The sequence below is a fragment of the Pavona decussata genome, unplaced genomic scaffold (genome assembly GCF_977016875.1).
Source record: "Pavona decussata unplaced genomic scaffold, jaPavDecu1.1 SCAFFOLD_64, whole genome shotgun sequence".
NCBI lineage: Eukaryota > Metazoa > Cnidaria > Anthozoa > Scleractinia > Agariciidae > Pavona > Pavona decussata.
The window spans coordinates 6,135,344-6,148,017 of NW_028145484.1; the positions used below are offsets into that span (position 1 = coordinate 6,135,344).

Here is a 12,674-nt window from a genome sequence, read left to right on the forward strand (position 1 = left end):
AAACCAAGAGCCATAAAACCGTTAAGCGCGCGAAAAAAAAGGGTAAGTTGTGGGCAGGTAACTCATATTATTTAAGGTTCGAGCTGATGTCAATATTTAGTATATGCCGAAGCAGTGGATAGAGGTAGTTTATTTTACGCCGCTGTCCTGGATTTCGTGCGCGAGCCTTTTCTTTAAGTGACTAATTCCTCGTAGAGAAAAAGATGCATGGCGGCTTTACATTTTACCACAATACCTTGAGAACCTAGCATAGCCAATAGGCACATAGAAAGCCACATTTTTTGCGATTGAAATTTGTCCCTGTACTAACAACGTTGTGTATGCTGGGTGTCAAGTTTTTAGCACTTTTCCAGTGCGTCTTTTCATGAGCGTTTTTAGGTTTTCCGTACGCTAAGAATTATGGTAAATGTACCAGTCGGCGCGCCATCTTTTTCGTTACAGTGGATTGGGGCTGGTAACCAATTTTTCATCTCCTGAATTTCTCATTGTCAGTGAATAGTGGGAGATATTTACGCCGACCAGTTACCATCACTTCGATGACTTTGTTTGCGCTTCAATAACGTTTGGCGGTAGAATATCCCCTCATTTATTGACAGCTGACAGTTGATGGTTATCCCAATGAGACCCTGCCAAGTGCGTTCTCAAACTACCGGCTGGCAGTTAAGTAAATAGAAACAATGGACCCCTGGGGACCCCAAAGTAAATTGCTGCGTGTTTTTATGTCCGCTGCAAGGAGAAGCTGTGTGGAGGGTGACGGTGGCTTAAGAAGGTTCTTATGGTAACCGGTCACTGCATCCCACCCCCCGACCTAAGACGGCGTCCACACACTTGGTGCTCAATTACAAAACTAGGCGGACAACTTGGCTGGCATGCCCGACTCACTCATCGTCGTCGCTCCGCAAGAAGCAGAAGATTTGCTCGGGACCCCTCGCGCGAGCTTCCCCTTCGCGACCATCTTCTTATGATAAACGTGATTGGGGACAAAGTCCGTGTAAACGTGGTGCTGCTTTTTTTTAAGTAGACCGGTCGACGCTCGGGCACTGAATACAGATCGATACCTTGTCGTCGAGTACTGAATTAGGCATGAGCACCCTATGCAGAAAATCTTGAGTATCAGCCACAATTTTATTAATAACCACTTCAAGTTAATACATTGTACTCACAAGCTCTACCCTAAGCATTTTCATTGCACTTTGAGAATAAATGCATTTAATTTCATCGACATAGTCAATCAGTCATGTAATCAGAAATGTGACTTGATAAGTATATGCTATCACCGAAGAAAAAAGAAAAAAGAGAAAAATATATGTGATATTAAATGTTTTCAATCCAGGTCATTGTATATAAAGATTGGGATATAACACGTTTCGATTGCCTGTCGAAAATACTAATGAGAATTATTTGTTTATTCAGTATTTTCAATTTTGTTTTCCGCTCAGAAGCTAAACTTTGCGCAATCTTGACTTGACTCGCTCGCCTTTCAAAGCGTCAGTGAAACCAGTCGCCTGTCAGTGTTTGCTTCGAGTTCTGATTAGCTGCAGTTGACTAACCACAGCCATTAAAGAGTGCCGAAGCAACTAGCGTTTACTTTGACTTCGTTTTAATACGTTCTGTGATTGGTTGAAACAACTCTCACTACTTTCTCGTTCTATTAGAATTAGAGGTGAAACTTAGGGTACAACGAGTCCTTATTATTATTATTATTATTATTATTATTGTTATTATTATTATTATTATTATTATTATTATTATTAGTGCGTTCGACTTAGAAATAACGAAACTCTTAATACAGATTGGAGTTGAGATTGCATGGAACAACGTTGATTGAATGAATAGATCTTGGGACGCGTCACGCGTATCTGGCATCCCCCGCAGATTTTGCAGGGCCGGATGACATCATTACCAATTGACAAAGGAGAGAGAGCCTGGTGACATCGAACGCACTCCCTAATCTTTGATTATTACTAATTTTTAAACATGGTGGCTCGTGATGCGAGAATCGGGAACCGCGCGATCGACATAATCAATGTTCGCACCGATCACGTGACCCACCATCTCTGAAGAAAACACACTCCGCACGGTTGTTTGCTTCGAATTCTGATTGGTTCATTGCGCTGTTTGTATTTCTCGTGATTAACCAGGGGAATTAGTTTGCCTTCGTTTTTCGATAATCGATTGATAAAGGTTCTATGGGAACTGCTCGCCTACTGTTTTTCTACTGCAAGCACGTTTTATCGTGTATTACTGTGTCGAATTTGTGACAAGATAAAACTCTAACAAAAGACTCTACTGACAATGATTATCTGTCAAAAGTCTATCTCAAAAAATCTTATCTGTTTTCAAGTTAAGTTCACGATTATTTGAAAGAATTTAAGTGTCATTCCATTATTCTAAAATCTTCTTGCAAATAACATCCCAGGAGAACTTGGCCACGGCAATCTCCCTGAGCTTGGCCGACATTGCACGCCTCTTACTGTGGTCAGCAAAGCCATTCGGGTACAGGAAATGAAGAGCGCGCTCCACTTTATTCGGTAGGTTTTCCACGAGGTACGCACCATCTGCAACGCCATATAAGCCACCGGGACGTATCTCCAAGCGCATAATATCAGCCAGCTCCGGGTCCACCTCTTTCACGGCTCCAATAACATCGGAGATTCCTGTATGGTCGTGACACAGCGGCAAGACTCCAGCAGACATGGCCTCTACTGACACCATGCCAAAGGATTCCAGGGCTTTGCTTGCTGTAATGGTCAGGCTGCATAAAGGAAGAATCTCCTTCAACTGAGCATGCTCCAGTAGACCTGTCATTGTAACTCTCCCCGGAGAAATCTGGTGAAAAAAATTCTCTGCAGCCGGTGGGATGTCCACGAAATTCCCCGCCCCCGCGTAGGCTTTGAAAGCTTCAAACCTTCCCTGGACCATGGCTGCCAGCATGCCTTCTAAGTGCTCGCGATGGCCTCCATACCCTATGAGCAGCAGTCTTGCTTTGGGAATCTTCTTCAGGATAGCTGGAAAAGCCATTAGAATCTCTCCCACGCCTTTGGTTTCTTGGAACTTGCCAAAATAGCAAATGATGGGTTCATCTTCCTCAAATGGAATCCAGCGCTCGCAGAGGTCAGAATCGGCCGCTCGGAGGTCGTACGACTCCACGACATGTTCCAGTGCTTTGTTCAAGTCGCTTGAGTTGTGGTTGTTGTTATCGGGAAGCGAAATCTTGTCCGCTCGTCTCCCGTCAGGCTTTCTATTGATGAAATCCGCCACGCTTTTTAAGAAGGCTTCTTGTCGGTCTTTTACAGAGCCCCCGAATTGAAACACTTCCGGGTCCATTCCCGGGGGGATAATCACAGTCTTACTCATTAGACCCATGTCTTCCTTCTCCAATTCGAACGTCTCTTCCACGAAACCAGCCATGTACTTTGCTCCCACGATGAGCTTCTGGCAGTTCTTGATACCCTCCACCGCGTACCGCCTTAACTCCTGGCGGTTTTTGACCGAGAAAATGATGGAGCTGCCGTGTATTTTGACGTCGTATGGAACCCCGGTCCCTTCTGTGGCGCGTTTAGTAATCACGGGGCTCAGGATTGCGTGATTCGCAAGGATTCGATCGACGCCTTGAGCAATAACTTTCTTCAATCCTGCCACTGTGCCTTCTATATTTGCTTCAATCTCCTCCAAAGAGCAGTTCACCATGGTTTTAACTTCATATCCTTCGTATAGATCGTACCAGTACACTAGTAGAAGGCCATTAATGTCTGGTACCACAACTCGTAAAGTTCCGGCTTTAGGGGCTGAGGAGGGAATCTTGTCGGTTCCGACGATAAATTCATCGACGAAATCAAGGCGATCGGCGAACGGATCCTGGCAAATTACAGTGACCGCGTGGCCCTGATTTTTCCATGATTTAGCGATGTTCGCTGTGTAGACATTGGATCCAGTTCCGCCGAGCAAATAGCCGTGTACCAGCACAAGATGCATTTTTCCTCTGGAGCAAGCTATTGCCACATGAATACTGAAGTTGCGTGACTCAGTGCAGCACTTTTAACAGGTGACACGTGGACAAAATTCGATATATTCTTCCTATATTTCTGGGAAACAAAGTTGACATGGCGGAAAACTAGTATAAGATTCTCGGTAAACATTGACCCCCGCTCTCCTTGAATTTTTATAGTACATGCTGCTGTGTGATGCAAACTTGGTTCGAATTTAAATTCATGCTCAAGATATTCAAATTTATTCCACATATTAAACCGCGCACTCGTCAAAATCGCGAAGTTTTGGTAAAGCGGATTCCGGAAGTAACTTTGTTATTTGGGACAAAAAAAAATCAATAATTTATTGAATTGACGCGAGTTTAGTTCCGTTAGTTACACGAAATTAGATTCATTTCGTCCTGTACCCACAAAACATGATATGATATGCCCCGCGTTCAAACCTAAAATTATTCATTGTCTTGTTCCAGGACGTAATTTATGCTTAATTTTTCTTGTGTTTGATTGGTTGCGACTCAACAAATATTCAGAAAATTCTTGACGTTATGAAGATGCCTAGTTTGTGAAGACTGTGCACTCTGTTGAACTTGAAACCAGTCGCAATGACTACGAAGATTTGTCGTTTTCCAACAATTACAGCTTTGGCATGTTTAGCCTTAATTCCATTATATTTTGTAGTCCGCAAAGCTTCGATAGATGGTGGATATACAGCCTGGTCTGAATGGCAGCCATGTTCTGCTGATTGCGGCGAAGGGAAACACTCAAGAACTAGATATTGCACGAATCCCACACCCGGTGCTTTAGGTAAAACGTGTTTGGAACAAAAACTTGGCCCAGAAAGCGAAGAGGAGAAGTGTAAAATTAAAGAATGCCCCATAGATGGGGGGTTTACGGAATGGAGTCCGTTCTCGGAATGTGATAAAACTTGCGGAGAAGGCATACAGAAGCGAGCGCGGTCTTGCACAAATCCAGCACCACAATATGGAGGCAAGGTTTGCGATGGAGCGACGGAGGAAACGAAGGCTTGCATCGTGAAACCGTGTCCTGTGGACGGAGGCTTCTCTGAGTGGGGAGCTTTTGGAGAGTGCGATAAACCGTGCGGCACCGGGGTGAAGAAACGTACAAGAACATGCACAAATCCCCCACCTGCTCATGGGGGCAAGAACTGTGAAGGACCGCTAGAAGAAGAGGAAAACTGCAACACTCAGCCTTGTCCAGTTGATGGTGGATTTACAGACTGGGGCGAGTTTGAAGCTTGTGACAAGACGTGCGGTGGTGGAGTACAAACTAGGAAGCGTACGTGTACAAATCCAGCGCCGGCGAATGGTGGAAAAAATTGCGAGGGACCACTGGAAGAGACTAGGGCGTGTAATTCAGATCCTTGCCCTGTTAAGCAAGCATAGCAGTTGTGAAAATTACCTTTAGCAGAATAATAACCTGTGGTCACCGTTTCGATGCTTTTTATAATTTTTATACAGCCATTTTCAATTCAATGTTTACACATATAGGGACGCGCCATCTTTCAACATGCCATGTAACCAGGCCTAAGTCTTAAATATCAAGAAATATCAAGAAGTCAATCCGAGATCGATAAATTGATAGTTTTGAAATTTAACACCTTGGGAGCAAAATGGCCAAATTCTACTGGAAGTTAAGGAACAGAGCTGATCGGAGGCGGTCAATAGTTTGAATTTTCCTTAGAGCTGTGCAAAGTTAACACATGAACACAATTATTGGCCAATTTTGGTAGGTAGTTGAAGTTAATTAATTTGTCGTTTTTTTTGTCAATAAATGGAACATTTTCCAGCTTGAATGTTGAAAGAGGGTATGTTGAAAGATAGTTGGTATTCTCTGCCATGCAGGTAACACTGAAAGTGGCAATGGCAACATCGAAATGTCGCTTGATATTTTCAACAGTGTCAATGCAAAAATGCACTTCACAGAGAACTTCTGTTGTCTTGGGCACAGGTAGGTGGACGTTCTTGCAAAGTTTTAAAGGGAGGGGTTCACGGCTCTGCGCATGTCCATAAATCAAAATACTTTTTTGCCTTTTCTCACTATGGCCCAAGCCTGTTTAATTTAATTCGTTGTTTATGAACTATTGGAAGGGAATAGTTAATTTGGGTGGTAATTTTTTCATATGATTGCGTTAGATTGCATGCAAATAACTGTAAATACATCAACCGTGGAATAAATCCTACAGGTCAATGCTAAATTCAATATCGACAATATGAGTACAATCCACTTAGTCTAACATTTTCTGTGAATTTTGGTCTTCAGTCATTTTGCTGGGACTTATAGAATGTGATTACTGAAGTACATGTGAGTGGGATTTTTAAGGACATAAAGTTGATAAGAAAGAGAAAAAAGCATTTAGATTCATGCACATGCGCTGAAATGTGAACCCCTCCCTTAAAGATGAATGTCTAAACTTTCATTGAAGCTTGTCAAAAGGGACAAAACAACAAAATACTTTAAGATTTATGTATAAAATTATATTAACACATCATCGGTTATACATATGCATGAAAGATTTTCTAGAAACATATGCTGATTTTCTGACTTTTCTGGGAGAAGCGGGGTGGGGGGCGGAGTATGAGAGGAACACATCAAGGTTTTGCATATATACGTAGCAAGATTCATGTTGTGCATTATGTTGAGTTTGAAACAGTGAAAAATTAAGTTTAAACCAAGCTACAATAATTGTAGCTTGGTTTAAACTTAATTTTTCACTGTTTTTCACTTGAAGTATATGTTGTGGTTCAATTATTGAACCACAACATATACTTCAAGATTTGTGACATATGTAAGGATTTTATGGGATTCAAATGAACCACTGACCACAAAACAATGGCATCAAAAAGATCCAGTAAGAGGACAATATTTACTGATGTTTGGCATTTTTTGATATTGATATCGGTACTGATATAATTATTTGTGTATTTTCTGGGATGTTATCACTTACTCTCTAAAAACACTGTTTATGGTCTGTAAACATTAAAAAAAAAAAAAAGACAAACTGCCCTAGCAACAGTGTATCAACTTCATTCTGCAGTACTTCCTTTAAGCTCAGTGCAATAGCACATACACAAACAGAAAAATTTTGGTGTTCGGAGCTAAAACAGCCTTCAAACATTCAAGGCAGTGGTCAAGTGAACAGTATCGAAAGGGATCAAAACAGATGGTGTTTCTACAAATCTTAATGTATATGTATGATTTTACAATAACTGTCCAAATTCCCGCGCGCTGATTGGCTCGTAGCTATTGTCTATAAGAGTACAGACAATAAAAATGACGTCAGACGTAGCGTGTGCTTTCTCAAGAAAAAATAGCCAATTCCGCTCGTCCTTTTTCCATGTTATTGTAAAAAACAAATCGATGGCAGTTTTCTATGGTCTTTACTCTTATAGACCATAAAATGTCCAAAACTTGGCAGTGAAACCACTCGCCTGTGGCTCGTGTTTCCACTTGAGTTTTGAACATTTTTGACGTCATTTTATGGTCTATAAGAGTATAGACCATAGAAAACTGCCGTCGATTTGTTAAGGGGTGATGCATGTATATTGATCTTGATGTATATGCGTCAATCTTGATGTATATATACAAATCTTGTTGTTTTGTCCCATTTTGACAGGCATAATTGAAGCTTGAAATTTCCTTAATAGAATTTGTTAGAGGTTGAATGTGTTCATAGAATTTGTTTAAAATTTATTTGGACTAAGTTTCTGATGATCTTACTTTTCTTAGTTGGGGATAAAAAACACTTCTTTAGAGTCACAGAATATGCTACACAGGTATAAGGATAATGATAGTAGGGTGTTGCACTCCTGCAAACTGAATGGTATATATGCAGGGCCACTTTCCATTTTGCTGGGATAGTGCTAATTAAATCATAGTAAAGTGCAAATGGGATATCAGTGATATATTTACCCTTAAACTCTTGGAAGGAAAGAAAGGCCTTCGTTTCTTTTAACAGGACTTTTATACAGACTCTGTTGAGGCAGCTCTTGTTGTAAATAGTTTTTCTTTCTATTGGGGTGGGCTTCCAAAAACACGATGTTATTTATATTGGTATGTACAGATCAGTAAAGGTTTTAATGCTGTGTACCGGTCCTTCGTATTAAAAAGGAACTTTTAGTTACTCAGTATTCTTATTAAATAGCACTGAGTTTAACAGTTCATTCATTCACTCTTCTTTGTTTGTTTTGTTTTTTTACATTTCTATTTTCTCCTTGATAATTTTTCTTTGTTGTTCCATTGACGCTTTCTTTCGTGAATAAACTCTTGGTGAAAACTGGCCTTATAAGGGCAGTTCTTCCAAAAGGAGTGGTAGAAACCAGGCAGTGTTTGAGAATTAAGTATATTCGCCCTTCGGCTCTGAAAGCCAGCTGAGGCTTTCGTCTTCCCATCTATTTGTCCTCGTTGATGACCTGTACTCGAGGCCTCACTCAGGTTTGACTACTTTCTGTGGCTGTCAGTTTGGCATGCCTAGCCGGAGGACAGCCACAATAACTACAAGAAACTCCAGGCACATTTTACGGAGTCATTTTCTCGTGAATCCTTGCCCATGGTAGCAGAACGAGGTTACCTGGAGTGGCCACCGCGCTTTTAAAATAACATTTAAATAAGGTGACCTCAAATACCAGGCAAAAATTGACCAGAAATAAACGAAGGACAACAAAGAACGGAAGGATAGGGATGGGGGAGGGTCACAGGTTTTTGCTTTGTCCGGGATAGGAGGGTTATAAGGAAAAGGGGAGGGCCAAGAACGTTTTCGGGAAAAAAAAATGAAAAAATCCCCCTGCCCCTTCCCCCTATTAAAAACGTACCTTCCCTAAATGACGTAGGTATACTTGGAAAAATAAAGCCAAAGTTCTCGCAACGGGACTAAGTCGAACCTAAGACCTTCCGATTGCTAGTTCAGATGCTCTAGGGCATTAAATTAGGTTGATAATGTTGTGACAAACATCTCGACTGTATACTGTACTACTAGGATATAAACGTATGAGTATCATTGCCTGTAAAAATACACCCCTCTCATTGTGGCAACCGTTAAAACGAACAAGCAAACACGTCTTTATTTCAAAATGGGCCATGAATGATCTCACTCCTAGAATAAGATATCAACCCTCTCTGTAGCAATTTAAAAGAGTCATACGTAATCAGGACCTTACTGCCCTAGCAGCAAATGTCAGTAACTGTCGAGGCTGCAACCTATGCTGAGAATGACTAGGGTTTACATGATTTTTGCGATTGATGTATGATGTATAATGTATGATGATGTATTTTTTTTAGCTAGAATTTAGTTAAGTGTCCACTATTAGTAGAGGGGACTTCTCCCCTCAGCTACATTTCTTGACACGTTAATAAAGTTATTATTATTATTATTATTATTATTATTATTATTATTATTATTATTATTATTTCCGAATTAGAACGTTGTAGTAATTCCGATCTCTTTTGAGACTTTAACAATTTGTTCTCCACTAGTCAGTTAACTACACTGTTGGATCGGCAAGTTATTTACAAGTAAAATCCACACTGTACTCAGGACATCTCAGCCGTAACAGTCTTCTCAACGTTTCTCAGCTGATCAATAAAAAACCCCTGCTATTTCTTAGTTAACAGTTAAAATGCCACTTATTCTCATAGATGTGAAGGAGACTAAAGAGATCCCGCTTGCAACATTCACCATTGCAGGAGTAAACTTGAAGGCAAATACAGATTGAAGCCTTAATGGTATACAAGTCTTTTAAATGGTCTTCAGGTTCCTAAGTATTTATCCTCCAAATTTGAAACGCGTTACTCCTTGAGGGAATCTGTTAGACTAACAAACTATTTGTCACGTTTCCGTTACTTATAGCGGAGCAGTTCTCTGGAACAGCCTGCCATGTGATGTGAGAGACTGAGCTAAATCTCTAAGTCAATTTAAAAGATTAGTTGGAGTTCTAGTATACGCGGCATTCATGAACTGAACAGGTTTCGGTTAGATTAGTTGTAGTTAGGTTTTGAATTTTGTTTAGGATAGTTAGGTTATTTCTAATTTTTATACTCCTGATGGATTTTACCGTGTTTAAATAAAGATTTATTCTATTGATTTCTATTCTATTCTATTCTATTCGACTTCCGAGGGATACCGTACCAAATGGACTACTGATACGGAGAACCAAGAAAAGCTCCGTCTGAAACGTGACCTTGAAATAATTTCCGTTATTTCCCTTATCACGCTGGAGGTATTTCACCAACTGAAGTAGAGAAAAGAGTAAGGAAAACTGTCTTTTAGGTATTAAAAGACCTTTCAAAATATCTCGAAAAGACCCAAAGAAAGGGGATGCTGCAGTGTACTTTAGTGTCAGGGTCGCCTTCTTTATGCACAAATGCGTTATGCGCTACGTTATGCAATTCATCAGAATTCATGTATGAGAGCGGTTCCAAATAAGAGAATTTATAGCTACCGTTTTCTAAAGTGAAAGTTTTACCTTCTGTCAAAAATGGTATAAAAGGGAAAGGGTTTGGGCCTCGGGGCCGGGGTAGCCTGAGTATCATGCTTTTCGGGTAGGGGGGGGTTAGAGTTAACCCTAACCTAACCCTAACCTTCCCCCCTCCCCTTCCCCCCTCCCCTTCCCCCCTCCCCTTAGGAAAGCCTGATACTCAGGCTAGTAACACTCCAAGGATGCTACATAAAGTACAAATCTCTACGCATTTTTGGACAGCTTAGCAACCGCCTCACGCTGTTCTGTGCTCTTCGATGCGATTTCGTTTTATTAATATACTGATATACTGGTGTCAAAAATAGCATGGCGAGATTTAAAACTGGACTTGTAGGTTTCGTTTGTGTGGCAGCCATTCCACTGTATTTTATCACGAGGAGAGTTTTGTCAGATGGGGGATACACTGAGTGGTCTGACTGGGGGAAGTGTAGTAAGGAATGCGGGGAAGGAGTTAAGACAAGACGAAGAGATTGCACTAATCCTCCATCTGGTTGGTTCGGTAAAACTTGTCTTGAACTCAACCTTGGCCCGCCAACAGAAGAGAAGAAGTGCAAGATTAAAGAATGCCCCGTAGACGGCGGGTTCTCAGATTGGAGTGCATTTGGTGAATGCAGTAAACCGTGCGGAGATGACGGGGCGATGAAAAGAACTCGGACTTGTTCAAACCCTCCACCGCAGTTCGGAGGCGAAATCTGCGCAGGTTCCTATGATGAAACGGTGGCTTGCAATGTTAAACCGTGCGCAATAGATGGAGGTTTCACAGAGTGGACTGATTTTAGTGATTGCGACAAAACTTGCGGTCCCGGTACAAAGAAACGTACAAGAACGTGCACAAATCCCCCGCCGAATGGCGGAAAGAACTGCGAAGGGCCCATAGACGAGGTCCATGAGTGCAATATTACACCTTGTGCAGTGGATGGTGGGTTTACAGAGTGGGGCGAATTTGAAGCTTGTGACAAGAAGTGCGGTGGTGGAGTACAAACTAGGAAGCGTACGTGTACAAATCCAGCCCCAGCGAATGGTGGAAAAGATTGCGAAGGAGATTTGCAGGAGACAAAAGCATGCAATGAACAGGCGTGCTCGTCAGGCACCTGAACGTTTTTGCCAAATTCTGTATATGGGAAAACGTTGATAAAAAATGAAAAAACTTAAAGTTGGCAATTCCAAACGCCTTGACACGTCATTCATCACGTGTTTTCCTTTTTATTTATTTTTATTTTTTACAGAAGTTTGATATTGATAAACAAGCGGCCAAGTAACGGGTGTACGAAAGAGTTCAATACTGCCATACAAATATTTACAGATATTTTGATTATTGCAGATCTGCCGATCTGGGAAAGATTTCCGCAGAGCCCATACATTAATTATACGTGATAATTGTCATACTATCCCTCTTACACAAAGAATGAGTATGAATAGAGTTTTGAGTCGCCAGAATGTATGGGGCTGTGCAGAAATGTTGCCCAGATCTGTGTCACAGCATCAAGGCAGTATATATTCAGAACTTTCAAATTCACAAGATTTGCCAACTTGCACTCTTTCCAAATTCATAGGTTTTCTTTTCGGGTCAACAAAATTGGGAGATGTAGCACTATGTTCAATGAATTTGCTAGTCAGAATAATAATGTACTCTAGTACAGTCGGAGTAATGTTATTGTTCAAGTATGTAATATAGTAGTAGGGTGTTTTTAAAGCACTATTTTTATGGGAAATAATGTGATGGAATATGTTAAGCCTGGTGAATAAATGAGAATAATGTATTAAGCAGTAAATGACACAGGCATACTTGGAAAAAAATCTGAGTACTCCTATCAGGAGTCGAACCATCCTCGGAGACCCAGGGGTAGTTAGTCGAGTAGCAGGGATTTTCGTGGGTGAAAGTTTACTCTAAGAATGGTACGTTTCGTACATTAAACTTTCGCCCACGAAAATCCCTGCTACCCGACTAACTGCCCCTGGGTCTCCGAGGATGGAGTCAAACCTAAGACCTTCCAATAATTACTAGCTCGGATGCTATACCAAATAAGGAGACTGAAATAATAAGGAGCTTGCTATTTCTAAGTGACTGTGCCCTCTTCTTTAGTACTTTTTCTTTCTTGTATTAATGTAACACTGTATAATTTCTGGGCACAAATAAAGATTGTTGTTGTTGTTGTTGGGAAACAATAGTCTCCCTCGCAGCAAACAGACAAGG

At 41.1% G+C, this 12,674-nt stretch overlaps 3 protein-coding genes across 3 annotated transcripts; 2 read left to right on the top strand and 1 right to left on the bottom strand.

Annotated features, from left to right (window-relative positions):
• Window positions 1–1,111: 1,111 nt before the first annotated feature.
• LOC146478778 (uncharacterized) lies at window positions 1,112–4,116 on the bottom strand. The gene has a single exon (XM_085112387.1). The coding sequence runs from the start codon at window positions 3,973–3,975 to the stop codon at window positions 2,386–2,388; it is 1,590 nt and encodes a 529-aa protein (XP_084968513.1). The 5' UTR covers window positions 3,976–4,116; the 3' UTR covers window positions 1,112–2,385.
• A 320-nt stretch (window positions 4,117–4,436) lies between these two features.
• Window positions 4,437–6,537, top strand: LOC146478779 (coadhesin-like). The gene has a single exon (XM_085112388.1). The coding sequence runs from the start codon at window positions 4,592–4,594 to the stop codon at window positions 5,390–5,392; it is 801 nt and encodes a 266-aa protein (XP_084968514.1). The 5' UTR covers window positions 4,437–4,591; the 3' UTR covers window positions 5,393–6,537.
• A 4,189-nt stretch (window positions 6,538–10,726) lies between these two features.
• On the top strand, window positions 10,727–12,637 carry LOC146478780 (coadhesin-like). The gene has a single exon (XM_085111761.1). The coding sequence runs from the start codon at window positions 10,787–10,789 to the stop codon at window positions 11,573–11,575; it is 789 nt and encodes a 262-aa protein (XP_084967887.1). The 5' UTR covers window positions 10,727–10,786; the 3' UTR covers window positions 11,576–12,637.
• Window positions 12,638–12,674: the final 37 nt, after the last annotated feature.